This window comes from Callithrix jacchus, chromosome 11 (genome assembly GCF_049354715.1).
Source record: "Callithrix jacchus isolate 240 chromosome 11, calJac240_pri, whole genome shotgun sequence".
Lineage (NCBI taxonomy): Eukaryota > Metazoa > Chordata > Mammalia > Primates > Cebidae > Callithrix > Callithrix jacchus.
In genome coordinates, this window is record NC_133512.1 from 106,672,980 (window position 1) to 106,700,201 (window position 27,222).

The window sequence follows — 27,222 nt, forward strand, 5'->3', positions numbered from 1 at the left end:
CCGACCTAAATTAGCTGTGAGTCCCTTCGCTGCAAGAAACCTCTCTGCTGAGAGCAAAGCCCACGCATAGCTTATGGTTGCTGAGCTGCCCCGTGGCCTCTGAAACAGCATGTTAGCTGTTTCAGATCCTGAAGGACTCTCCCCCTGTTCTCCAGCCCCTCCTAAAACTGAGTGGTGTATAATGTATTTATTTTATTTTATTTTTTTTTTTTTTTTTGAGACAAGGTCTTGCTCTTGTGCAGTGCAGTGGCACGATTTCGGCTCATTGCAACCTCTGCCTCCCAGGCTCAAGCGATTCTCCTACCTCAACTTCCCAAGGAGCTGGAACTATAGGCGTGCGCCACTGCCCCCGGCTAATTTTTGTATTTTTAGTAGAGTCGAGGGTTTCACCTTGTTGACCAGGCTGGTCTCGAACTCATGAGTTTAACTGATCTGCCCGTCTCGGCCTCCCAAAGTGCTGGGATTACAGGCGTGAGCCACTATGCCTGGCATAAATGGTGTATAAATTAGAGGAGAGCATCCGCTATTTTCTGCCTGAAAGTTGACTTTCCAGTCGACATGGAATAGTGTGGCTCTAACACTGAAGCATATCTATTTGTTTTCCAGATACTCGCTAAGAACTCCAAGGACAAATATCCCTTCCTGCGTTTTGCAGACTGCCTCGTGGCCCTCTTTTGGTTATCAGATGAACACCCTATTTGAGCGGACATATTTCAGATGAGGGAAGGGATGCCAAGCCCCAGCACTGAGCACTCAACTTCTAAATGCAAATCAGATTCCCATTCAAATTTTAAGAAACTGTGAGGACAGACTCTAGGTGACCTAACATACAGGGATCGCCCTCAGCGGCGCTGATCTAAGCCCAAATCAAAAAGCTACTCTAGATCTGGAAGTAGAAAACAGAGATGAGGGAAAAAAAAATTGTTCACAAAATTTTATGTTGACTTAATTACCTACTCTGAAAGCTTCACTTGATTTCCCCAGCCCTATAGGTTTGTTTCATTTTGTTTTGTTGAGACAGTCTCACTCACTCTGTCGCCCAGGCTGGAGTGCAGTGGTGTGATCTGGGCTCACTGTGATCTCCATCTCCCATGTTCAAGCGATTCTCCTTCTTCAGCCTCCTGAGTAGCTGAGATTACAGGCATGCGCCACCATGCCCAGTTAATTTTTGTATTTTTAGTAGAGACAGGGTTTCACCATGTTGGCCAGGCTGGTCTCAAACTCCTGACCTCAATGATCTGCCTGCCTCTGCCTCCCAAAGTGCTGGGATGATAGGCATGAGCCACTGCGCTGGCCCATGTGTCCCTTTTCTATTGCTGCTCCTAGGAACTGAGGTCCTGGGCCCAACACCCCCCAAGCCCACCTGGCATCAGACCCACTCCAGTGAAGCCTGGAGAGCCCGCAGCCTTAGGAAAGACCCTGAGCCGGAGGACCCAGCCTAGCTGCACCCAGATTTCTGACCCACAGAAATTGAGAATCAATAAATGCTACTGTTTTAGGCCACTCTATTTTGGGATGGTTCGTACCCAGCAATAGACAATACAGCCACAAATGGCTTGATTCGATCCACTGGCTTTAAGGAAAGGCCCAGCTGTGTTGGCATAGGTTCAGGAGTGTGCCATCTTTTGGTCCCTCTCCTGCCTCCACACTGTACCTGAATGTGCACTGGTACAAGGGGCTGCATGACCAGCTGGGGTGCCTCCTCCCAACCATCTGGAGCCGTCCCAGCCCCTCTACCTGCTCTGAATGCCCCCTCAAGACCTGGGAAGGAAAAAATAACGTCACCTCCCTGGAAAAAACTGCACCAAAGGAATCTCTGTGCACCTAAACCATACTGCTTCCTAAGAGACAGGAACCAGCAACTCTATCCTGGAGAAGGGAAGAATGGAAGAAACTAGTCCTGTGGTCAGGGCAGGACTTTCAGGGAGCACCATGGCCTGACTCCATTCTCTGCCTAGTGATCTCTAAGACGAACGACATAATCTATGAGGATGCAGGGATAAAATGAGATTTTACCTAAAAAAAAAAAAAAAAAAAAAGCGAGCGAAATTAAGCTTTACAAATATCCCCCTCCAGGCTGACCCCAGGGCCCTCCTGGTCTGCAACCCAGTCACATCAGCTCAGCTCTGAGAAGAAAGCCCAGGGTTGGGCCTGGCAGAGAGGGGCGGGCGGTGGTCACCGCAAGTGCGTCGCCAGGTGCTGCCATGGAGAAGAGGACGTACTGGTTATATTAACTCTGTTCATATTCAGGATTAATGCTTGCATGGGGACAGGCGCAGACACTGTGGCAGAGAAGCTTTGAGACTAGCATGTGAGCCCAGGACAACATTAAGGAAGTGGCCAAGCCATTCTGCCCGTGTCCCCACTGTGTCAGCCACGTTCATCAGTTTTGTTTTACCTTGTATTAAGTTAGCAAGGAGTTGTCAAAAACTATTAAAAATTACCTAGAAGATAATTTGAAGTATAATCAAATTTGCCCTAAGTGTATATTATGCTGGCAGGGAGCACTTGCATGACATTTATACATAAATTGTGGGGGAGGCGGGCGGCATGTACCATGGATCAATAGGACTTCATGGCATTTTCTAACCTGAATATCAAAGTCTGGGAACTACCAGCAGGACCCACCTGACCAGGGAGTAGAGCAGGTCAAGAAAAGAGAAAAACAAGAAAACAAAATAAATGTATTCATCCTCCTCTGCAGAACATTTTCCCTGAACCAGAATGTCCCTGGCACGTGGCCCAGCTTCCACAATGGAATGGATAGGCCCCTTCCCTTTTACTCCCTAATTGGCCCAAAGCTTTTGAAGACACCCTCAAACCAAGCAGAGGAGAAGACACGGTGTGTCTTCCACCGCTGGAGGGCCACATTTGGAATTGGTGTCCCACTTTTAAAACATCCCAGCTGCCACAGGAGAGGCTCTTGGGAGAGGCCTTCAGCTCTTGACAAGGGCCCACAGAGGCCCACTGCCCCATCACAGGGGGCATGCTGGGCCTTTGAGGAGGAAGGGCCTTGCTGCCTCCAGGATGTCCAGTTTGGGGTCCAGTGAGCGGCCAAGCCCCTCCAGCACCATGATGGCAAACACAATGGAGGCAAAGTTGCTCTCAAGCTTTACCTGGAACAGAAAACATAACAGTTCATCTCGGAACCTGCTGATACAGGGACGTGTGTCCTGGATAATCACCTTGCTATCCACTCACAGCCTCCCTCAGACCTGCCCACAGGATGTTTACCATTTACCTGACATTCTCTTCTCTACCATATCATCTTCCCAACCATCGCTACTTGCCCAACCTCCCATCTACTAGATACACTAAGGAAAAATCTAGGGGTGCGGCACATACTTTTCTAGGTTTGCGTCTGTGTGTGTATGAACGAAGACCAAATAAATCTTTCACACACATCCCAGAAACCATACATTTAAATACAGGTCATTCTTCAAAATCTGCAGTAACCTTTATGTATATATATATATATATATATATTTTAGAGACAAGGTCTAACTGTCACCTAGGCTGGAGTGCAATGGCAAGATCATAGCTCACTGCAGCCTTGAACTCCTGGACTTAAGGGATCCTTCTGCCTCAGCCTCCTGAGACTTGGACTCTTTTTTTTGTAGACAGAGGGTCTTGCAATGCTGATGAGGCTGATCTTGAACTCCTGGGCCCAAGCAATCCTTCCACCTTTGCCCCTTCAAGGGCTGGGATTACATGTAGGAGCCATGTCAGCTGGCCTACAATAGCCTTTTTAAGAGACAAGACACAATTGACTGCTCAAAAAGGGCACAGCTACCCCTTCAGAGCCAGATTAGTAGCAAAAGCAATTGACATGGATTATTCAACTATTCTTCAAAAGTATCATCATTGGGGGAACGATCCAAGATGGCTGATCGCTAACATCTCGAGATTGCAGCTCCCAGTGAAAGCACAGAGAACAAGAGGATGCCACACTTTCAGACAAATTTTGGCCACTCATGGAGCAGAAGATTCCCAGTGAAGGAGCTCCACGGGTCGCCAGCGCGACTCTTGTGGCCGGCGCAGCAGTTTTGCCGGCACCTCGGCGCGGCAGCTCTCGGTGCAGAGTAAACGGGACTGGTTCCCCTTCTGACCGAGGTTTGGAGGAGCCACACGGGTCGCCAGCGTGACTGTTGTGGCCGGCGCAGCAGTTTTGCCCGCACCTCGGCGCGGCAGCTCTTGGTGCAGAGTAAACGGGACCGGTTCCCCTTCTGACTGACGTTTGGAGCTCCGGGAAGGCAGAGTCGCCTATTACGGACTCAAGAAGGAAGCCAGACTGGAGATTCCAGGGCAGAAAAGCACCATCAGTTTTAACACTGCTGTTTTGGCTGGCACAGTAGGTTGCTCATATTTCGGCCCTGGGAATTAACAACTTGGATGTCCACTCAGAGACCTGATTTGAAAGTTGGTATTTACAAAGATGACAGGTGGATAAATTTACAATGATGGGAAGAAACCAGCATAAAAAGGCTGAGAATACTCAAAATCAGAACGCCTCTCCCTCTAAAGAGGATCACAGTTCCTCATCAACACGGGAACAAGGCTTGATGGAGAACGAGCACATCCCATTAACAGAATCAGGCTTCAGAAGATGGATAATAAGAAACTTCTGTGAGTTAAAAGAACATGTTGTAGCCAAACATAAAGAAACTAAGAACTTTGACAAAAGGTTTGACGAAATCCTAATGAGAATAGACAACTTAGAGAGGAATATAAGTGAATTAATGGAACTGAAGACTACAATGCAGGAACTCCGAGAAGTATACACAGGTTTAAACACTCAGATTGTTCAAGCAGAAGAAAGGATATCAGAAGTCAAAGTTCAACTTAATGAAATAAAACAAGAAGACAAGATTAGAGAAAAAAGGATAAAAAGGAATGAGCAAAGTCTCCAAGAAATGTGGGACTATGTGAAAAGACCAAATTTACATTTGATAGGTGTACCTGAATGCGACGGAGAGACTGAATCCAAGCTGGAAAATATTCTTCAGGATATTATTCAGGAAAATTTTCCTAAACTAGCAAAGCAGGACAATATTCAACCCCAGGTAATACAGAGAACACCACAAAGATATTCCTCAAGAAGAGCAACCCCAAGGCACATAATCGTTAGATTCACCAGGGTTGAAACGAAGGAGAAAATACTAAGGGCAGCCAGAGAGAAAGGTCAGGTTACCCACAAAGGGAAGCCTATCATACTTACAGCAGATCTCTCAGCAGAAACCCTGCAAGCCAGAAGAGAGTGGGGGCCAATATTCAACATCCTTAAAGAACAGAACTTTCAGCCCAGAATTTCATATCCAGCCAAACTAAGCTTCACAACTGAAGGAAAAATAAAATCTTTTATGAACAAGCAAGTACTCAGAGATTTTATTGCAACCAGGCCTGCTTTACAAGAGCTTCTGAAAGAAGCATTACACACAGAAAGAAACAACCAGTATTAGCCTTTCTAAAAATATACTAAAAAGTAAAGAGCATCAACATAAAGAAGAATTTACATCAACGAATGGATAAAAAAACCAGTTAACACCAAATGGCAGTAACCCTAAATTTAAATCGACTAAATCCCCCAATCAAAAGATACAGCCAAAACCCAACGGCATGTTACATCCAGACCCATTTCACATGCACGGATACACAAAGACTCAAAACAAAGGGATGGAGAAAGATTTACCAACCAAATGGAGAGCAAAAATAAATAAATAAATAAATAAAAAGCAGGAGTTGCTGCAATTCTTGTATCTGATAAAATAGATTTTAGAGCAACAAAGATATAGTGGTAAAAGGATCAATGCAACAACAAGAGCTAACGATCCTAACACCCACATACATAGAGACTTAGACTCAATGAGACAGAAAATTAATAAGGATATCCAGGACTCGAACTCAGATCTGGAACAAGTAAACTTAATAAATATTTATAGAGCTCTCCACTTTAAATACACAAAATATACATTCTTGTCAATACCACATCACACCTACTCATAGGTTTAAATGAAACATTGATTGGCCATTATTAATACCCTTTTTTTTTAGAATAAAGCAACATTTCCGTTCTTTCTCTTTTTCTTCCTCTTTCTTCCTCTCCTTCACTCCTTTTTTTTTTCTTTCCTTCTCTCAAAAAAAGAAAAAAAAAGTATCATCATTATCCCCATTCTATAGAGAAAGAAGCTATGGCTCAGAGAGGTTCAATGACTTGCTCAAGGCCACTGGGTGAGGAGGAATAGAGGCAGATTTAAACCTAGAACAGGAATCTGCTCTTTAAGTGGACAGAAGGTCAAGAAATGGAAGGTTGACTGATGGGAAAATATTCTTTGTTAGAAATTAAAGAGTGTTTGTCTCCACTAAGGGCTGGAAGGTTGTCGGGGGTCAGGCTGATCCGGGAGAAAGCAGCATGCTCCCATGAGCAGCTGTGGAGTTACAGCCTGGCTCCTGGGCCACACAGGCTCTGGTCCAGGTGGGAATCCAGGGCTCCAGCACCTCTGGGAATGCTTTCATTCTGAAGCTGGGTGGTGAGTTCTTGGTGTGGATTATTAGATTCTTTTACCTCTATGTTACTGTCAAATACTTTATTTTAAAAAATTAAGTGCTACCTGAATAGAGATTTCTTCTAAGGAAGATATACAAATGGCCAGCTAGCATATGAGAAGATGTTCAACACCATGAACCAGTAGAGAGATGCAATGAAACCACAATGAGACAGCACCTCACACCCATTAGGATGGCCACTACCAACAAAACAGAAAAGGACAAGTGTTGGTGAGGATGAGAGAAACGACCCCTTGTGTACCGTTGGTGGGCATGGAAAAGGGTACGGCTCTTATGGGAAGTTCCTCAAAAACTAAAAACATACCATATGATCCAGAAAACCCACTTCGGGGCATATGTTTAGAAACTGGAGGCCAGGCGGCCAGGCACAGTGGCTCATGACTGTAATCCCAGCACTTTGGGAGGCTGAGGCAGGTGGGTCACCTGATGTTAGGAATTCAAGACCAGCTTGACCAACATGGAGAAACCCCATCTCTACTAAAAATACAAAATAAGCTGGATGTGGTGGTGTGTGCCTGTAATCCCAGCTACTAGAGAGGCTGAGGCAGGAGAATCGCTTGAACCCAGGAGGCGGAGGTTGCAGTGAGCCAAGATCGCACCACTGCACTCCAGCCTGGAGCGAGCGAAGTGCTCAGAATGCAGTAGCTGTGCTAGGGCCTCTGTCTGCTCTTCGGTCCTGGGAACAGCAGCAGCAGCAGCAAACATACAAGGCCCGTCACTCACCGTGCCTCAAACTGTGTGAGAAGATGTTGAGAGTGAGCCACAGAGGCAGGAGGAGCCAGCAGCAGTCAGGGGCTTGGGCCACTTGGCCACAGGTGAGCTGCTCAGCCTCTCGGCTTTGGTGCCTGCGTCTTGGAACACCGAGGGGATAAACTGGATACTAATAAATGTTACATAGCTAAGTGAGGTACCATAGGGCAAGCAGAGAGGGTGACAGCACAGCCCTATAAGTGCAATCCCCATGCCCTCTGTGGGCTGAGAGGCCCTTGAGGAGGCCCCGCGGACTGGGAACGGCTGGCACAGGTCACCGCTGCTGGGCAAAGGGGCTGATTCGAGCCTCGTCTACCTGCTCCAGGCCCTGTGCTCTCAGCTACCAAGAGTGCACAATCATTCCTGTTCCTCTCTGAGCCGCTCGCTAGCAATGGTTGAGGCTTTCCCCTAAAGACAAAGGCAACGCTTAAGCTCTTTTTACAACAGAACTTTGTCAAATGTTTTGGAAACCACAAAAAAGTTTTTCACCAAAAACTAAAAACAAACAAAAAAACCCCACCAAAAAAGCTAACCCAAGCTCTGGAGTGACAGAAATGGGGGTCTAGACCGTGGCTTTCCCCACGCACAGGACGTGGGTAGTTATTTAACCTCCGTCCTCCATCTCCTGGTAGGGACAAAACAGTGGGCTCCTACCAGCCTGTGGCACTGTCCTGAGGTTGAGCTGTGTGTGGAAAGCACCTGGCCTCTCCCAGATGGTGAGCTTCACACATGCACCAGTGGCACCCCTAACTGTTCCTGACGCTCCTGAGGGCCCTAACTGCTCCCATCACTCCTGGGGCCCTAACTGTTCCCGTCACTCCTGAAGGCCCTAACTTCTCCCATCACTTGTTGGGGGCCCTTCAGTCTGTGTCTCAGTTTAGTCCCAAGAGTGTGGCTATTGCAGAGTGCTGTGGGAGCAGCAGAGCCAGCACCTGGCCTCAGTCCTGGGTCCTGTAACGAAGCCTGGCTCTGCTGTGAGGTCAACCAGATGAGCTGCCTGCCTGCCCTCCAGCACACCCACTGCAGGATGAAGGGGCCAGAGCAGACAGGAAGCTCCTTTCTGGCCCTTACTTCTATGTTATGATTCTTGCCAAATGCTGCCACTTCCATGAAATGTCTCCTTCTTGGATTGTAAAACCTCAAGAGATACAATGGAAAAGGCCATCTTCGGATGAAGTCCTCCCTTCTTCACCACAGCACTGCTTGCCCTTGGCCAGCAGCCTTAGTTTAAAGAGTGCCCAAGACTAGGCTCCATGACAAGGCGACAGAGCTGGGGCACAAGCTAACATGAACCATGAGGTCAGCTCCCTCTAACAGATGGCAGCAGACAGGCAGGGGCCACAACAGTCCCACCAGGGCCTCTAAAAGCACCAGGACATGAGGCATGACCCTCTCAAGTGGCCCGTGGACCCCAGGACTTCATTCTACCAGGAAAGAGCTAAGCATGACTTACATTAACACAAGTATCATGAATGTGAACCAAGGAGGGAAGGACATGAAAAGCCAGGGGTAGGATGTTTCTACAGTTTTAAATACGTCACAGATATTTAGACTGCACTGACTTGACAGACACACAGACTAACTGTGCCACAAAGCACTTGTTGCAAATGACTTGTTACTATAAATGCTTTTAAAACATATGGTAGGCCAGGCGTAGTGGCTCACATCTGTAATCCCAGCACTTTGGGAGGCCGAGGAGGGTGGATCACCTGAGGTCAGGAGTTCAAGACCAGCCTGGCCAACATGGTGAAACCTCATCTCTACTAGAAATACAAATATTACACCAGGCGCGGTGGCTCACACCTATAATCCCAGCAGTTTGGGAGGCCGAGGCAGGTGGATCACGAGGTCAAGAGATCAAGACCATCCTGGTCAACAAGGTGAAACCCCGTCTCTACTAAAAATACAAAAATTCGCTGGGCATGGTGGTGCACGCCTGTAGTCCCAGCTATTCGGGAGGCTGAGGCAGGAGAATTGCTTGAACCCAGAAGGCAGAGGTTGTGGTGAGCCGAGATCATGCCATTGCACTCCAGTCTGGGTAACAACAGCGAAACTCCGTCTCAAAAAAAAAAAAAAAAGACATACAAAAATTAGCCGGGTGTGGTAGCATCTGCCTGCAATCCCAGCTACTCAGGAGGCTGAGGCAGGAGAATCACTGGAACCCGGGAGGCAGAGGCTGCAGTGAGCCGAGGTTGTGCCACTGCACTCCAGCCTGGGGACAGGGCAAGACTCCATCTCAATAAAATATATGTATGTATATAATAGAAGCACCTCCCACTACCCCATGTCCACCCATCCCATCCTGCCCCATCCCAGCTTCCCCAGACACCCCCCCTCTGACTGGCCCTCACCTTGTGAGTCATCAGCAACTTAAAGACACTGGAGAGAAGGCTGGACACATGAAGCTGGAAAAACAAAATAAAGGTGAATGCAGACCACAGAGCCTTCAGACACTGCTTCTTTCCCGCAGCCCACACACTCTCATCCCCGTCATCCCACCCTACCCTCCTGCCAGGGCACACATACACCAGTGAGCACAAAAGGGACCATCTGACAAACTAGGAAAGGACTACTCCAGCATAAACCCAACTCCCGCCTCAGGACTCAGTCACAGAGGCCTTCAGAGGACAAGCCTTTGAGCACCGTCCACCCCAACCAGCAGCAACCACAAAAAAATCACACCTGCCTGTAATCCCGGCACTTTGGGAGGTAGAGGCAGGCAGATTACCTGAGGTCAGGAGTTTGGCCAGCCTGGCCAACATGGTGAAACCCCATCTCTACTGAAACTACAAAAATTTGCCAGGCTGGTGGCAGGCACCTGTAATCCCAGCTACTCAGGAGGCTGAGGCAGGAGAATCACTTAAACCCAAGAGGTGGAGGTTGCAGTGAGCCAAGGTCTCACCACTACACTCCAATCTGGGTGACAGAGCAAGACTCCATCTCAAAAATATTTTTAAAAAGGGCAGGCGCGGTGACTCACACCTGTAATCCCAGGACGTTGAGAGGCCGAGGCTGGCAGATCATGAAGTCGAGAGATTGAGACCACCCTGGCCAACATGGTGAAACCCCATCTTTACTAAAAATACAAAAATTAGTCAGGTGTAATGGTGCACACCTGTAGTCCCAGCTACTGAAGAGGCTGAGATAGGAGAATCACTTGAACCGAGGAGGCGGAGGTTGCAGTGAGCCAAGATCGTGCCACTGCATTCCAGCCTGGGGACAGAGCAAGATTCCATCAAATCAATTAATTTAAAAAATAAATTTAAGAAGAAAACACACCTGGATAGACTAGATCAGCAGGGCCAGTGTACCAGTGGCCATTCCTTGTCTGACTCATTGCTGCTAATGTGGCCACACACTTGGGGAGAAAACAGTCACATTTGCTAGAACTATGTGTAAAATACAAAGCAGGCTCTGGCTTGGGTTTAAATAAGGGACATGCACATTGGGCACATCATTTGGCTGCTTGGAGACCACAGTCCTCACTCTCTGTATGCTTGGCTGTCCCCAAATGAACAGCTACCTCTGGATGAGGAAGGAATTGCAGCCCCATAAATGCCGCTGGACAAGGAGGCACCCTTGGGCGCCAGGAACTTCACTGGCCCACTGATTACTGGGCCTCCTCATGCCTGGAAGATGTGAGGTGTTTGTTTTCTGCTTTAAAACTCATACGCGGGCCGGGCGCGATAGCTCAAGCCTGTAATCCCAGCACTTTGGGAGGCCGAGGCGGGTGGATCACGAGGTCAACAGATAGAGACCATCCTGGTCAACATGGTGAAACCCCGTCTCTACTAAAAATACAAAAAATTAGCTGGGCATGGTGGCACATGCCTGTAATCCCAGCTACTCAGTAGACTGAGGCAGGAGAATTGGCTGAACCCAGGAGGCGGAGGAACAGTGAGCAGAGATCGCGCCGTTGCACTCCAGCCTGGGTAACAAGAGCGAAACTCCATCTCAAAAAAAAAAAAAAAAAACCTTACACACTGCATAAAGAGGTCTCCCTTAGACTCAGGATTTGCTCTGCCCCAGGGCCAGGCATGGACACCCCAGCCCCTGTCCACAAGTGATCTGCCCACCTTTTCCAGGGTGATGGTGTTCTTCCTGGCCTGGGTCACCAGCGTGGCCATCTCGGTTTTGAACCCCTCCACATCCCTGCACTCGCTTGCTCGGGCATGATGCAGGATGAGCTCAGCCACTCTCTGGCCCTGGAAGATGCAACAGAAAAGGGACTTGAGTGGAGCGAGCATAAACCTAAATGCACTGCCCAAGCGTCTTCTCATTGCAGCACACTTTACCCTGACTTTTCTGCCATCTTGCTTTCGGCTCTTCCTCATCAGACTCTGACTTTTTCCTTTTGCCCAAACCTATACAGAGGTTTGGCACCCCCACCCCCACTGCACTACTCCTCAGCGTTTAACCTTGGCCCAGGGGACATTTTCAAACCAGCTTAAGGCCCCAGCTTTGCATTGGCCTTCTTGGAGGTAGAGACTGCCCTGCATTTTGCTATTTTATTTTATTTCTGAGACAGAGTTTCACTCTGTCTCCCAGGCTGGAGTGCAGTGGCGCGATCTCGGCTCACTGCAACCTCTGTCTCCGGGGTTCAAGCAATTCTCTGCCTCAGCCTCCCGAGTAGCTGGGATTGCAGGTGCCCGCCACCAAACCTGGCTAATTTTTGTAATTTTAGTAGAGAGAAGGTTTCACCATGTTGGCCAGGCTGGTCTTGAACTCCTGACCTCAAGTGATTTGCCTGCCTCAGCCTCCCAAAGTGCTGGTCTCAAACTCCCGACCTCAAGTGATCCACCCATCTCGGCCTCCCAAAGCGCTGGTTACAGATGTGAGCCACTGCGCCCAGCCTATTTTCTAATTTTTTATAGAGGAAGCGTCTCCCTATGTTGCTCAGGCTGGCCATGAGCTCCTGGGCTTAAGCAATCCTCCCACCTCAGGCTTCCAACATGCTCAGATTACAGGTGTGAGCCACCATGCCTGGCCCTTTTTTTTTTTTAATAAGAGACAAGGTCTCACTATGTTGCCCAGGCTGGAGTGCAGTGGTTATTCACAGACGCAATCACACTACTGATCAGCATGGAGTTTTGACCTGCCCAGTTTCCCACCTGGGCTGGTTTACCCCTCCTTAGGCAACCTAGTGGTCCCCTGCTCCCAGAGGTCATCATATTGATGCCGAACTTAGTGGGAACACCCGATAGGCATAGCACACTATAGCCCAGAACTCCTGGGCTCAAGTGATCCTCCCGCCTCAGCCTCCTGAGTAGCTGGGACTACAGGCACTTGCCATGCACCCAGCCCATTTTTTTAATTAAAGGAAAATTCATGCCAACTTCTGTGGTTCCAGTGAGTCTCACCTGCCCCATCACCACAGCCATGAAAACTGCCCGGAAATTCCTCAGGTCAGGGGCCTGCAGCTCTGCCACAATGCCAGCATCCAGCAGCACCAGTCGCAGCGGGCGCAGGGCAGACGGCATGGCTACTGCCAGACTGTCACAGACGTCTGCCTGCTGCAGCTGCGCCTCTTGACTCAAGAACAGGCCGTCAGCGCCCTGGACCAGGATGTTTCCAGGGTGAAGGTCTGCATGTACAAAGTTATCCACAAATATCTGGAAGGAGATCACACTGCTCATGACTGAGTCACCCCCACAGCACCACCAAGCCACACAGAAAGAAAGTTGCCAGGGTGACAATAATCTCCCAGTAATCTATCACAGCCGCAAAGAGGTGCATGTCCTATAGACCCTCTTGTTTAGATGTCAGCTCAGAATTTGTACAAAGAGAAGCTAAGTTAAAGTTTTCAAAAGAAAAGTTATTTCAAAGTAAAAAGCATTTTTAAAATTTTGAGATGGAGTTTCACTCTTGTTGCCCAGGCTAGAGTGCAATGGTATGACCTCAGCTCACTGCAACCTCCACCTTTAGGGTTCAAGTGATTCTCCTGCCTTACCCTCCCAGGTAGCTGGGACTACAGACATGTGCCACCATACCTGGCTTATTTTTTATATTTTTAGTAGAGATAGGGTTTCACCATGTTGCTCAGGCTGGTCTTGAACTCCTGACCTCAGGTGATCTGGTGCCTTGGCCTCCCAGTGCTGGGATTACAGGCGTGAGCCACCATGCCTGGCCTGGTGTATTTTTTAAAATTCACTGAGCATAATTTAAGATCTATGCACTTTATTGAATGGTGTTATAATTCAATTTTTTAAGTTAAAGTTCTGAATCTTCTGGAATCTTGCCCTCAGTCCTACCTAGGGTCTCATGCCCGGATCCTGACCCCAGAGCTGGAGGCCCCTCACCCTCTCTCCACTCCTGGTGCTGCTTCATGCTGCACCCTGGCTACTTTCCCCTTGTCCCCCGTGGAGCCCTGTTCCTGCAGGCAAAGTCCTCTTGCCACCAGGTTCTCACTGCAATTACTTAACTGAAACCTGGATGTGCCCCAACAATCCCACTTCTCCAGGAGCCAGCAGGGTGGGAGCTGCTGACCCTCCATCCCACAGGCCCTGGGATTGGAGTAGAGTTACCTGAGCCCACCCCCAGCACGGCTCTCAGCCTTGGGCGCATGTGCCTGCCTGCTGTCAGCCTGCAGGATGCCACCTGCTCTGAGCAACCTTGCTGTGGGGACTCCAGACGTGCCTCCACCCACAGCTCTATCTCTGACTCCTGATTCATTCTCCGGCTCTCACCATATGCCTGGGTCCTCCCGACCTCAATTCTTTGCCTCTGAGATTTGGTTATTCTTCCTCCCTATCTGCCTCAACCCTGTTATCTGTCCACCCATTCCTGTTATCTGTCCCTTCAACTACTGTCCTCTGTCCCAACCACCAGGAAGACCAGACCCCCGACAATCTAAGATCTTCTTTTGCTCCTGCATGGGAGCTGCTGACAATGCTGGGTCACGATTACTACCAACCATGGCCACCATAACCAGCGTGGCTTAGGGCTCACTGTGGCTTCTTAGGAATTTCCACTCCTTTACCATCATGGTGACCCTATGAGGAAGTCACTTCTTATCCTCTTTCGAAAGATAAGAAGCTTGAGGACAAAGGTTAAGTAGCTTACCCCAGACCCTGGTCTCTGCCCCCAACTAGTAAACTGGAAGCTGAGATTTGAACCCAGACAAATCCTGCTCTGGGCTCCTAACCCCCAGGCTACACTGCAGATAGGTAAAATACCCCTCTGCCTCTCCAACTCCAAGATGGCTTGTTGCCTCCTGACAACCTTTCACATTTCCTGAGTAGCTCTTTTTTTTTTTTAATAGAGACAGGGGTTTCTCCATGTTGGGCAGGTTGGTCTCGAACTCCCAACCTCAGGTGATCCACCTGCCTTGGCCTCCCCAGGTGCTGGGATTACAGGCATGATCCACCATGCCTGGCCCCGAGTAGCTCTTTCTAGTCCCAGGGCAGCAATTTCAAACCTCTCTGTTCTCTTTAAATCTCGTGTCCCGGCCGGGCGTAGTGGCTCACACCTGTAATCCAAGCACTTTGGAGGCCAAGGCAGGTGGATCACCTGAAGTCAGGAGTTCAAGATCAGCCTGACCAACATGATGAAACCCCGTCATTTTTTTATTAAAAAAATAATAATTTTTAAAAATTTAAAAATTAAATTAAAAAAAAAACCTCATGTCCCATGACCCTCTGCATCCTACTCTCAGCAGAGAACAATGGCCCCTCTTAGTTCACAAGGAAATAGAAGATTTTTCACGGAAGTACCACCAAATCCTGTCCCTGTGCCTTTAAGTTTCTCTATCCCTCCAGCCCAGGGTTTCTCAGTCTATCTGGTAGTGAGAATGGCTGTCCCTGCACTCTGGGGTGGTAAGCTTCTGGCATCTTCCCAACAGGTGACAGTAGCACCCCCACCCCTAACTATAACAACCAAAAATGTCCCCAGACATCAGCTGGGTGTGGTGGCTCACGCCTGTAATCCAAGCACTTTGGAGGCCAAGGCAGGCAGATCACCTGAGGTCGGGAGCTCAAAATGGTGAAACCCCATCTTAAAAAATAATATTAATAAAGAAAAGAAAAAAAAGAATGTCTCCAGACATCGCCAGGTGTCCTCAGTAGACAAAATCTCCCTGTGGTAAACCACAACTCTGGCCTTTGTGAAACAAAGAATTCCCTCCAGATGTGGCCAGGCTCCTCTTCAGCTGGGGAGGCCTTCAGAATCCTCATGGTAGATACGGGAAAGACAAAACCTACTAAGAGTTCCTAGGAGGTGGGAACACTTGAACATGTTTAAATGTCCAAGAATCAAATCTACCTTTTGGCTCCCCAGCCTCTCGTCTCCCCCTCCCCCTCCAACTCCACATCGGACATGAGGTTGTGACAGCCCTCCTAATTAGGGGATTCCTCAGCCTAAAACTCTCCTATGTCCTTTTTTTTGTTTTTTGTTTTTTTGAGACAAGGTCTCACTGTGTCTCTGAGGCTGGAGTGCACTGGCATGATTTTGGCTCACTGCAACCTCCACCTCCCAGGCTCAGGTGATCCCACCTCAGCCTCCCGGGTAGCTGGGACAAAAGGCATGCTGCCACCACACCCTAATTTTTGTATTTTTTTTTTAGTGACAGGGTTTCGCCATGTTGCCCAGGCTGGTCTCAAACCCCTGGGCTCAAGCTATATCCCCACCTCAGCCTCCTGAAGTGCTGGGATTACAGGCACGAGCCACTGCGCCTGGCCAAAACTCTCCTATGTCTTCATCTGGGCACTGGGATGCTTTTTAAAAATTCACTAAGCATCATTTAAGATCTGAGCACTTTATATTTAAATATTATTGGATTTCAAAAGTTAAGGCAAAAAGTTTCAAAATAAACTTATCTGCCCTTGGATTAAAGTCTAAACTCTTTCACAGACTGATAGATCCTTTGTAATCTATCACAAAGGATAGATCACACCTCCTCTCACCTCCTCAGCCTCAGCAATCACTGTCTCTTCCTTCAAACTCTCTTTCAAACCATACAAAGTGCTTTCATCTCTCCAAGGGCACCATGCAGTGGCTCACCCCAGGCCTCAGCACAGGCTGTTCTCTCTGGACAACTCCCTGCCGCCTGTCCTTAGGCAGTGACACCTAGACCTTCACACTGCAGCTGAGATGGAGCCACTTCCTGAGTGAATCCCTGGGTTGGCACAGGCCCCTCCTAAATGACCCTTTGGCACCCTGGGCTTACTCCTATACATCATTTACTTTGTCGTCACTGTGTTCCCAATGAACAGTATGTCATGAGCATTGTAATTGTGTCTGTTTTGCTCACTACTGTAACCCCAGACCTTAATTCAGTGTCAGGCACCTGGTAGGTGCTCAATAAACATTTGCTGAGCAAATGAACAAAGCAGCATTTAAAATATGATATTGTCTCAGCTGTTTGCTAAACTACAGGTAACACTGGCAGAACTGGGTCATGGTTACCCTTCTTCCCACAGCACACAGAGCCTGAGTCACTGACAAAGTACTTAAGAGGCTGGGAGCAATGGCTCATGCCTATAATCCCAACACTTTGGGAGGCCAAGGTGGGAGGATCACTTGAGCCCAGGAGTTTGAGACTGCCCTGGACAACATACTGAGACCCTGTCCCTACAAAACAATTTTTAAAATTAGCCAGCCTTGGTGGCTCATGTCTATAGTCCCAGCTACTCAGGAAGCTGAGGAGTGAGGCAGAAGAATCACCTGAGCCCAAGAGGTTGAGGCTGTAGTGAGTTGAGAGTTTGCCACTGCATTGTAGCCTGGGTAATAGAGTGAAACCGTATCTCAAAAAAGGAAAAAAAAAGTACTTAACAGACACAGTGGACATATGGACATTTATGGAAGGCTCCACTAACAGACTTAACCTGGCAGCTTGCTTCTTGGCTCTCCTTCCCACCCAGATAGCCAGAGTCCCAGACCACTCCCCATCTGCAAGCTGACTGCATGCTGGGCCTGAGCCTGCTCCAGCCACAAGCTCACCATCTTCAGGAGCATGTTGATCCCCAGCCGTGCAATCTTCCTCTTCAAGTCCACAGGAATTCCTGCCTGCTGGTAACTGGACACAGGCACGCTCTCCTTCGGAAAGACCAGGGAGAGAACAGCTTCATCCTAGCCAGCCTGTGAGGCCGGCTCCTCCTCCCACATGGCATCACAGCACTGCCTTCCCCCTGACTGAGAAGTAACCTGAAGAGTTTCTCCTTTCCTAGAAACCCTTATAAATCTGTGATTCAGCCATGTGCAGTGGCTCACACCCATAATCCTAGCATCTTGGGAAGCCAAGGCAAGCGGATCATGTGAGCCCAGGAGTTCAAGACCAGCCTGGACAACATGGTGAAAGAAAAATTAGCCACGTGTGGTGGTGTACAACTGTGGTCCCAGCTACTCAAGAGGCTGAGGTGGGAGAACCACCTGAGCTCGGGAAGTCAAGGCCTCAGTGAGCTGAGAGTGTGCCACTGCACTCTAGCCTGAGTGACAGAGACTCTGTCTCAAACCAAAACAAAAATCTGTCATCCATGCATTGATTTGAACTTATTTACATTCCCTTCTACAAGAGCTATCAGAAGGATGACAAGTCACATAGGTTTATTGGAAAGGAAACCTATCAACTCTGCTACTGACACTGAGATGTGATGTCCCAAAAAGATAGGGATGGGCACTGTGGGGCCAGTTTCTGGGCAAGAATCAGCCAATAGGAGCCTGGGCAATGTAAGGAGACTGCCATCTCTACAAAAAAAAAAAATTAGCCAGGTGTTGTGGCTCACACCTAAAATCCTAGCACTTTGGGAGACCAAGGCAGGAGGATTGCTTGAGCTCAGGAATTTGAGAACAGCCTGGGCAACAGGTGAAACCCAGGCTCTACAAAATAATACAAAAATTAGTTGGACATGGTGGCTCATGCCTATGGTACCAGCTACTCGGGAGGCTGAGGTAGAAGGATCACTTGAGCCCAGGAGGTGAAGGCTGCAGTGAGCTGAGATCATGCCACTGAACCCCAGCCTGGGCAACAAAGCAAGACCCTGTCTCAAAAAAAAAAAAAAAAAAATTGTCAAAGCAACCCATGGAGATAGATCTCATTATCCCTAATTAACAAATAAAAGAACCAAAGCCTAGAGAGGTTAAGTAACTTGCCCAAGGTTAAGTTTGCTAAAGAGGTTAAGTAACACAGCTAGGAACACTGGGCAGTTCATGTCACTTCCCTGAATCTCATGTCACCATCTGTAAAAAGGAGGCTGGGCTGGGTACAGTGGCTCACGCCTGTAATCCCAGTACATTGGGAGGTCAAGGTGGGCAGATCACTTGAGGTCAGGAGATCGAGACCAGCCTAGCCAACATGCCAAAACCCCAACTCTACTAAAAATACAAAAATTAGCCAGCTGGTGTGGTGAGACGCACCTGTAATCCCAGCTACTTGGTAGGCTGAGCTACGAGAATCGCTTGAACCCGGGAGGTGGAGGTTGCAGTGAGCTGAGATGGCGCCACTGCACTCCAGCCTGGGCAACAGAGCAAGACTCAGTCTCAAAAAAAAAAGAAAGCCAAATGCTGAACTAGAGTAGAGGATAGCTAGAGACATAACACAAGGTTGTTGAGTGCTTTCTCTGGGCCCAACTCCTCCTTTTGCATTCAATGTGTCATTTCCTCCTGAGACAGTCCTCTAAGGCAGGAACTACTGCCTGTTTTCTAGGTCACCAGGTAATAAAATGGCAGAGCAGATTTTCAAATCTAGGGGGTCGGGCCACACCCAGTGCTCTCAGCCACCTCACTACAACAGACCTCCCCTCAAGGTCCCAGCTCCTCACAGCTTTACAGACACAAATCCCATCCTCTCTCCAGACTGAAGCCTTTCTGTGGGCTGGAGATGGGCCCACTGCGATGGCAAGTGAAAGGCATGTCCAGGCAAAGTCACCACTCTTACTTCGTATGTTTCTACCAAGACTTCCCTGGTGACAAAGGGGCGCAGAGGGGTGGGGAACTTGACGGCTTTCACATTCCGGAAGTTGACCTGGAAGTGTTCTAGATTCTGAGCTTCGTAACGCAGGTCGATCTACAGAGAAATGGACAGAAAGGATGAGGGCTAGTCTGGGCACAGGACAGTGACATCTGAAATGCCAAGGAGCTGGCAAGTCATGCGATCCACCCCACCTTCCCCACCAGCTTGCCCCTCAGGACTCACCCAGAAACTCAGGAGGCAACATCCATGGGCTACACCCTGCCCCAGCAATCCCAGATCTGTGTGAACTCCGGGAGGGTGCAGGTAGCAGGTGTCCTAGTGGGCTTTGGGCTGCACTGCTTCTCTGCTACTCTCTCCCTTGCCACTCACCTGCCTCACAGCAGCCCATTGGTCCCTTCCCTGTCTCTCTGGGGTCTGGCTTCTCCAGGCCCAGCCCCCAGCCCTCTCCTTCCATTGGGGCCAGCGCACTGTGGTCACTTCCACACAGGACTGCCCTTCCATCTCACGGCCAGCTCTGCACCTACTGCACTGACACTCCCACCACTACCCTCTCCAACCACCATTCGCCAGACACAAAGGACCAGTTCCAGGTTTACCATCAACCTCTGAGGGCATCTGGGGCTGGTGCCACTGCTGACCCAGCTCTTTGTGGTGGCTCTTCCCCTGGCGCCTGCCTTCACTCGCCTGGCGCCCCTGCTGCCTCTCAGTGTCCTGTCTTGGCCAGGTCTCCTGTGCCCCCAGGAGCTGATGCCCTTGCTCCTGACCACAGCCAGCATGTGCATCCCCTTGACATCCACCAAGCCCTCAGCCAGTGCCTCCTCTCACAGCACCTTGATCCCCATGCCAGACCTCAATGCCAGCCTCCAAAGTGACATATCCAACAACTGGATGTGGCCCAGTGAGAGCCCAGAGACCCTGAAGCTCTATGTCTAAATGGAATTTCCCTTCACCGTCCCCACACACTCAGTCACCTTTGAGTCCTCAGATCACACCTTCTCTCTTCCCCTCTGCGCACAGCAACGGCCCAGTGCCATCAGATCTGCAACCCTCATCGCCCTCAGATCAGTCCCTCTCCCCCAGTGCCACTCCCAAGGCACTTACCCTCATGTCCAGTCAGCTGAGCACAGAGACGCCCAGGCTGTGCTCCTTACTTGACCCATCCTCCCTTTCCTATCCCTCAGCTGCATGGTAAAGTCTGCACTCCTTAGAATGGCATCCAGGTGGGTCATGATTTGGCCCCTACTTCTCTGTCCAGGTCCATCTCTCGTGGCACCTTCCCCTTCCTTTACCACCTAAGATCTGGCCTCACCCAACTCCATATAGTGCTCAACGTCCCAGATTGGCTAATACCTCCCTGGGTTCAAGCGATTCTCCTGCCTCAGCCTCTCGAGTAGCTAGGATTACAAGTGTGCACCGTACCTGATTAATTTTTATATTTTTAGTAGTTTTACCATGCTGACTAGGCTGGTCTCAAACTCCTGACCTCAAGTGATCCACCTGCCTCTGCCTGCCAAAGTGCTTGAATTACAGGTGGGAGCCATTCACCCAGTCCTGACTGTCTTTCTTTCTTGTTTTCTTTGTTTACCAGTTTCTCACAGAGGTTTTTTTCTTGTCTTTTTTTTTTTTGAGATGGGGTCTCACTCTGTCACCCAGACTAGAGTATGGTGGCATGATCATGGTTCAGTGCAAACTCTGCCTTCTGGGTTCAAGCGATTCTCTGACCTCAGCCTCCTGAGTAGCTAGGACTACAGGCCAGCGTCACCATGCCTGGCTAATGTTTTGTGTTTTGGGTATAGAGATGAGGTTTCACCATGTTGCCCAAACTGGTCTCAAACTCCTAACCTCAAGCAATCCAACCCACCTCAGCCTCCCAAAGTGTTGGGATTATAGGCATGAACCACCATTCCCAGCCCTAACAGCCTGCCTGACTGCTGCCTGCCTGCCTTCCTTCCTTTCTTCTTTCCTTCTCTTTCTTCTTTCTTTCTTTATTTTATGAGATGAAGTTTTTGCTCCTATTGCCCAGGCTGGAGTGCAATGGTGCAATCTCAGCTCAACGCAACCTCTACCTCCCCAGTTCAAGCAAGGGCTGTTTTAGTCACTGTTACATAAATTTATAAATGAACAGAGACACTCATATACTATACCCAGACCCAGAGCTTTAAGGTTTCCAGCCTAAGAACGTGATACTGATGAAGATGAAGAGAGGGTTAGTAGGAAGAGCTGATTTTTAAGACAAATGGGGTGTGATTCAGAGATGTGAGTTTGAATGATGGAACCACACCATGTCTGCCAGATTTCTGCAAGGAGAACTGAAACTCAGATGAGTGGCAGGACTGAGAGGAATAAATGCAGAGATGATTGTTGGAATTGATGCTATTTTCTCTGTCTTAATTTGCTTTTATTATCAAATTACACCGCTCTGTAGCTATGGTCTGAATGTTTGAGACCAGCTATGGTCTGAATTTTTGAAACCATATATCCCCCCAAAATTTTTGAGACCATTATATTCCCCCAAAATTCCTGTGTTAAAATGCTAAGCCCTAGCTGGGTGTGGTGGCTCACACTTGCAATCCCAGCGCTTTGGGAGGCCAAGGCAGGTGGATCATGAGGTCAGGAGTTGGAGACCAGCCTAGCCAACAGGGTGAAACCCAGTCTCTACTAATAATACAAAAAATTAGTCAGGGGTGGTGGCAGGTGCCTGTAATCCCAGCTACTCGGGAGGTTGAGGCAGAGGAATTGCTTGACCCTGGGAGGCGGAGGTTGTAGTGAGCCGAGACCACACCACGGCACTCCAGCCTGGGCAACAGAGAGAGACTATGTCTCAAGAAAAGAAAAAGAAGAAAGAAATGCTAAGCCCTAAGGTGATGGTATTAGGAGACAGGGCCTTTAGCAGCTGATGAGGTCATGAGAGCAGAGCCTGCATTGATGGATTAGCGGCTTTAAAAACATGGGACCCAAGGCAGAGCCCTTGCCTCTTCCACCACGCGATGACACAGAAGGGCCAATTATGAACCAGAAAGTGGGGCCTCACCAGACACAGAACCTGCCGATGCCTTGATCTGGAATTTTCAGCCTCCAGAACCTCAAGAAATACATTTCTGTTGTTTGTAAGCTACTTAGTTTATGGGATTCTGTTTGAACAGACTAAGAGACTTTCTAAACATTAAAATGAATCCCTAGGACTTAAAATCTTAAATCAGAGGCTCTAAACAAAGACTTAGCAGGTTGCTTTTGAAAACCTGCCAATTCCTGCACTCCCCACCAAGAAGCCAATAGGTGCCGACATGGAGCCCCGACCACCCCAGTGTGTTTGCTAAGTCTGGCCCCTTATACAAATGTCCCCAGGGCCCTGAGCATGAAGGAGGTCCTTGTTGACTCAATTTGCCCTGGAATCAAAGCAAAACAAAGGCACAGTGTGTGACTTTACTAATTATTTTCTCACTCTGGAGTCATCGATTATGGCAGAAATAATGCTAGACATTCTCCACCAGAATCATTTCCTTTTCCTCCCCAGCACAAGAGAAGACAGTGTTTCCCAAGTTCTCGGTTAACATTGGGCCCATGTAGTTAAAGCTCTGATCACCGGACAGGAAATAAGTGATGTTTGCCACTTCCAGACCTAGCCACAAAATCTCTTAAGTGACCCTCCCTGGCCTCTTCCTCCAATCCACACTGACCCCAGATGACACATATTGAAGAAGGCAATGCCAAACTTGGGAAGAAATTGAGTTCCCTGAAACTAGGGAGTAGAGCTCCCTCTCTTGACCACGTGCAGTGGCCTAGGTCTGTCATCCCAGCACTTGGGAAGGCTGAGGAGGGAGAATAACAAGCCCAGGAGTTCATGGGCAACATGGCGAGACTCTGTCTCTATTTTTAAAATAATAAAACAAAGAGCTCCCTTTCTATGCTTCAGTTCACCTGCATAGAACTTTGTTTTTTGTTTCTGTTTTGTTTTTGAGATGGAGTCTTGCTCTGTTGCCCAAGCTGGAGTACAGTGGCATAATCTCAGCTCACTGCAACCTCCACCTCCCAGGTTCAAGCAATTCTCATACCTCAGCCTCCTAGTAGCTGGGATTACAGGCACGAACCACCATGCTGGGCTAATTTTTGTATTTTTAGTAGAGACAGGGTTACACCATGTTGGCCAGGCTAATCGGGAACTTCTGGCCTCAAGTGATCCACCCACCTCAGCCTCCCAAAGTGCTAGGATTGCACACATGAGTCACCATGCCCGCCAGAACTTTGATATAAGCAAGAAATGACCTTAATCCATAAAGCCACTGAGGTTTTGGTGGTGGTGTTTTACCAGCTAGTGTTACCTACTCTAACACACCACACGAGCTATGACATACCGGAAAATTATTCAACATTTACTAAGCAGCAGCTAATGGCAAAAACGGTGTTAGGTGCTATTTACAACTGAGGGAAGGAGAACTCACCTGTTGGACCATCAGCTTCTCAAATTCCTCCACAATCTCAGGCAAGCTAAGCCACTTGATGCCTGGCAAAAGTCCAAGGACTCGGCTGCCAATCTTCATCAGCAGCAGGTCCATATGCACCTGAGAGAGCAGGCCAGGGTGCAACACCTGTAGGAAAGAGGAACCGTGAGACAGGAAGAATCCACTGGACACATTTTACCCAGCCGGGGCTGGGTCCCACCATCCAAGGAAGAACCAGGTGGCTTCTCATCAAAGGAAGGAAGATGTGGTCTCAACACCCAAGCAGTTAGTTCACTCCAGACCCTGTTCATTTTCTATCAGACTATTCACACCTCCACTTCAAGCCAAGAAATGAAACAGCTTGCTTGAAATAAGCACTCAGAGCCGGGCATGGTGGCTCACGCCTGTAATCCCAGCACTTTGGGAGGCTGAGGCAGGTGAATCAACTGAGGTCAGGAGTTCGAGCCCAGCCTGGCCAACACAGCGAAACCCCATCTCTACTAAAAGTACAAAAAATTAGCTGGGTTTGGTGACGGGTGCCGTAATCTCAGCTGCTAGGGAGGCTGAGGCAGGAGAATCCCTTGAACCGAGAGGGGGAGGTTGCAGTGAGTTGAGATCGCGCTATCGCACTCCACCCTGGGAAACAAGAGCAAAACTCCATCTCAAAAAAAGAAAGAAAGAAACAAGCACTCAGATATTGGTCAGGCAAATATTAATAAACATGGCGGGTGTTTCTGATCTGGGAACGCTCAGTGGGTAGGTGAGCTGTGAGCTCTCAGAGCACTTACTTTCACTGCCACGGGGATGAGGTGACCTGGCTCAGGGTGGTAGCCAGGGACGGGAGCCTGAGACGCCCCTGCATTTGATCCAACCAGGTCAGCATTAGGGAGGAGCAGCCTTTCTAGAAACGACTGGTCTGCAAGATTTCCTGGAGGTTTCCGGCCATTTCCAAGGTATCCAAAGAGCTCTCTCAGCCCCTGGACTGCCGGAGCTTCTGAGGAGGGCGGCAGACAGGAGGCCCCGCCAAGTCTCTGGACGCTGTCAATCTCCAGGAACGCAGTGTTGGCGTATGCTTTGTACACCTGGGCCACACAGCCTGAGCCCACAGGTTCCCGTTTCTCAAAAGAGAGGATGTCCCCCCATTCCTCCCCAAAAGCCTCCCGGAGGAAGCGCTCAGTGTGAGTCCATGGGTGGGGGTTCACTCGAACATGCAGCTTGGAAAACTGCGCACAGAAAGCCTCGGAAAACAGATCGCGCCGGGTGCTGGCCCACTGGCCCAGTTTGATGTATGTTGGGCCTGAGGTCTCGGTGGCTTTCAGAAGCAGGTGGAGCCAGAGCGTGGAGACGCTGGGAGCCAGGTAGGTGAGGGGGTAGAGGAGAAGGAGGGGGAAGAATTTCACCAGCAGGGCGCCGGCACGAAGCCAGAGGCGGAGATGCAGGAAGACGCCGCCCAGCGGTCCAGCTCGGGGGAGGCTCTCCGCGGGCCCCGCGCCAGCCGCGCCGCTCCAGCGGACCCTTTGCCGACCCAGGACGTCAGGGGCCCCCTCACCCACGTCCCCGCAGGTGGAGACGAGCTTGGGCAAAGTGCCCAGCAGAAGCCAGCAGAACCTGGCATCGCGAGGGCACTTGGAGAGCCTCAGGAGGCCGAGTCCCTGTCTGAGCTCGAAGCACCTCAGGTGCGACAGGAAAACCCTGACGGAGACGCGCCAGGGCGCCACCATCCTCCAGAGGCCTGCGGCCCAGGCGGCCCGCCCTCCTCTGCTGGAGCGCCCGCTCAGGAGAGGCTGCGGTGAGGCCGAAGCCCGGCCCTGCCCCCGCAGACGGAGCTACCCATCCGCGCGGGCTCCCGCCCCGATCGCACCCACACCTCTCCAGGCCTCAGGCCGGAAGCGCCCGCCCGACACTCGCCGCGCTGCGCCTAAGGGGCTGTCAGGCGGCACCGACTGCGGAACGGGAGGAGCCAGGACCCACGCGAAGCCAGGCCCCGGGCGCGCGCGACGAGCGAGGGGATCGCGCGGGCGGAGGCAGAGGCCGGGCAGTCGCAGGGTCACCGCGCGCCCAGGGGCCAGTGCGAGATTCCCGGGGTGGCGGGCAGGCGGGGGCGGGGCGCTGGGCGGAGCGTAGGGGCGGGGCATAGGGGCGAGCGAGGGGGTGCAGGTGCAGGGAACCCAGGCACCGAGGACTGTGGTGGAGGGGAAGGGCACGGGAGATGGCTGGGACGAGATCAGCCACCGGGTTGAAACCGCCATGGCAAAATTATAACCGAGACAGTGAAAGAGATCTGACCTAACCAACTCCATCTTGCTTCTAACCTCCAAGCTGTGCTTGTTTATTCCTGGGCGTAAGCGAAACTAACTTTGAGAAGAACTTAGTTTATACTTTATACATTAAAACAAAGACAATATCAACGATAACAGCCTTTTTTTTGTCGTTGTTGTTATTTTTTTGAGACGGAGTCTTACTCTGTCGCCCAGGGTGGAGGTGCAGCGGAGCGATCTCTCCTCACTGTAAACTCTGCCTCCTGGGTTCAAGGGATTCGCCTACTTCAGGCTCCAAGTACCTGGGATTAAGGCGCTTGCCACCGTGCCCGGCCAATTTTTGTAGTTTTTAGTAGATACCAAGTTTCATCATCTTGGCCAGGTTGGTCTTGTACTCCTGACCTCTGATCCACCTGCCCCGGCCGGTGTGAGCCACCGTGCACAGCCCGTAACAGCCCTTTCTTAAACCTCCTTCTTGCTCGGGGAATAGTTTGCCTTTGTAGGACTAACAAAGCCACAAGATTAGAAAGTATGATTTAGGAGTCAGGCAGCTGGAGGCTACAAGATTCTGACCCTCCCTAAACTATTCCTAAGATCAGTGCTCAAGATATTTTGCAGACCCTGTATTTGATGGATCAGCTGGCACCAACCAGATGAATAAACTGGCTCATCTGATCTTGTGGCCCTCCACTCGGGAACTAACTCAGAGCAAGAAGACAGCTTCAATTTCCTAGGATTTCATCTCTGACACAACCAATCAGCACTCTCCACTCACTGGCCTTCCCCCACCCACCAAGTTGTCCTTAAACACTCTGCTCCCCACAGAGTTGCAGGCGCAGTGGCTCATGCCCGTAATCCCAGCACTTGGGAGGCACAGGTGGGCAGATCATGAGGTCAGGAGTTCAAGACCAGCCAGACCAACATGGTGAAACTCTGTCTCTACTAAAAATACAAAAAACAAAAAAATATTAGCCGGGTGTAGTGGCACAGGCCTATGATTCCAGCTACTCAGGAGGCTATGGCAGGAGAATCACTTGAACCCGGGAGGTGGAGGTTGCAGTGAGCTGAGTGAGCTGAGGCCACTGCACTCCAGCCTGGGCAACAGAGCGAAAACTCCATCTCAACAACAACAACAAAAAAACTTTGCTCCTTGAATGCTTGGGGAGACCGACTTGAGTAATAAAACTCCGGTCTCCCGCGCAGCCAGGTCTGTGTGAATTACTCCTCTATAGCAATTCCCCTGTCTTGATAAATCGGCTCTATCTAAGCAGCTGGCAAGGTGAACCTGCTGGGCTGTTTCAGGATG

At 49.7% G+C, this 27,222-nt stretch overlaps 1 protein-coding gene across 6 annotated transcripts; it reads right to left on the minus strand.

Moving 5' to 3' along the window:
* Window positions 1-1,488: 1,488 nt before the first annotated feature.
* ADCK2 (aarF domain containing kinase 2) lies at window positions 1,489-25,718 on the minus strand. 6 transcript variants are annotated; one of them, XR_004728174.3, is made up of 9 exons: window positions 24,447-25,718; window positions 23,659-23,805; window positions 19,184-19,312; window positions 17,251-17,346; window positions 12,675-12,926; window positions 11,391-11,519; window positions 10,430-10,527; window positions 9,666-9,719; window positions 2,671-3,116 (listed from the first exon to the last, which is right to left on the minus strand). XR_004728174.3 is itself a non-coding variant. In XM_002807064.6 (8 exons), exons 1-8 carry the CDS (start codon window positions 25,377-25,379, stop codon window positions 2,976-2,978), a joined length of 1,881 nt encoding a protein of 626 aa, XP_002807110.2. In that variant the 5' UTR covers window positions 25,380-25,718; the 3' UTR covers window positions 2,671-2,975. The 6 variants fall into 6 exon arrangements, 5 of the variants coding, with proteins under 5 accessions (XP_078199753.1, XP_078199754.1, XP_002807110.2 ...); XM_002807064.6 differs by lacking the exon at window positions 10,430-10,527; XM_078343627.1 differs by lacking the exons at window positions 10,430-10,527; window positions 19,184-19,312 and having other exon boundaries at window positions 1,489-3,116.
* Window positions 25,719-27,222: the final 1,504 nt, after the last annotated feature.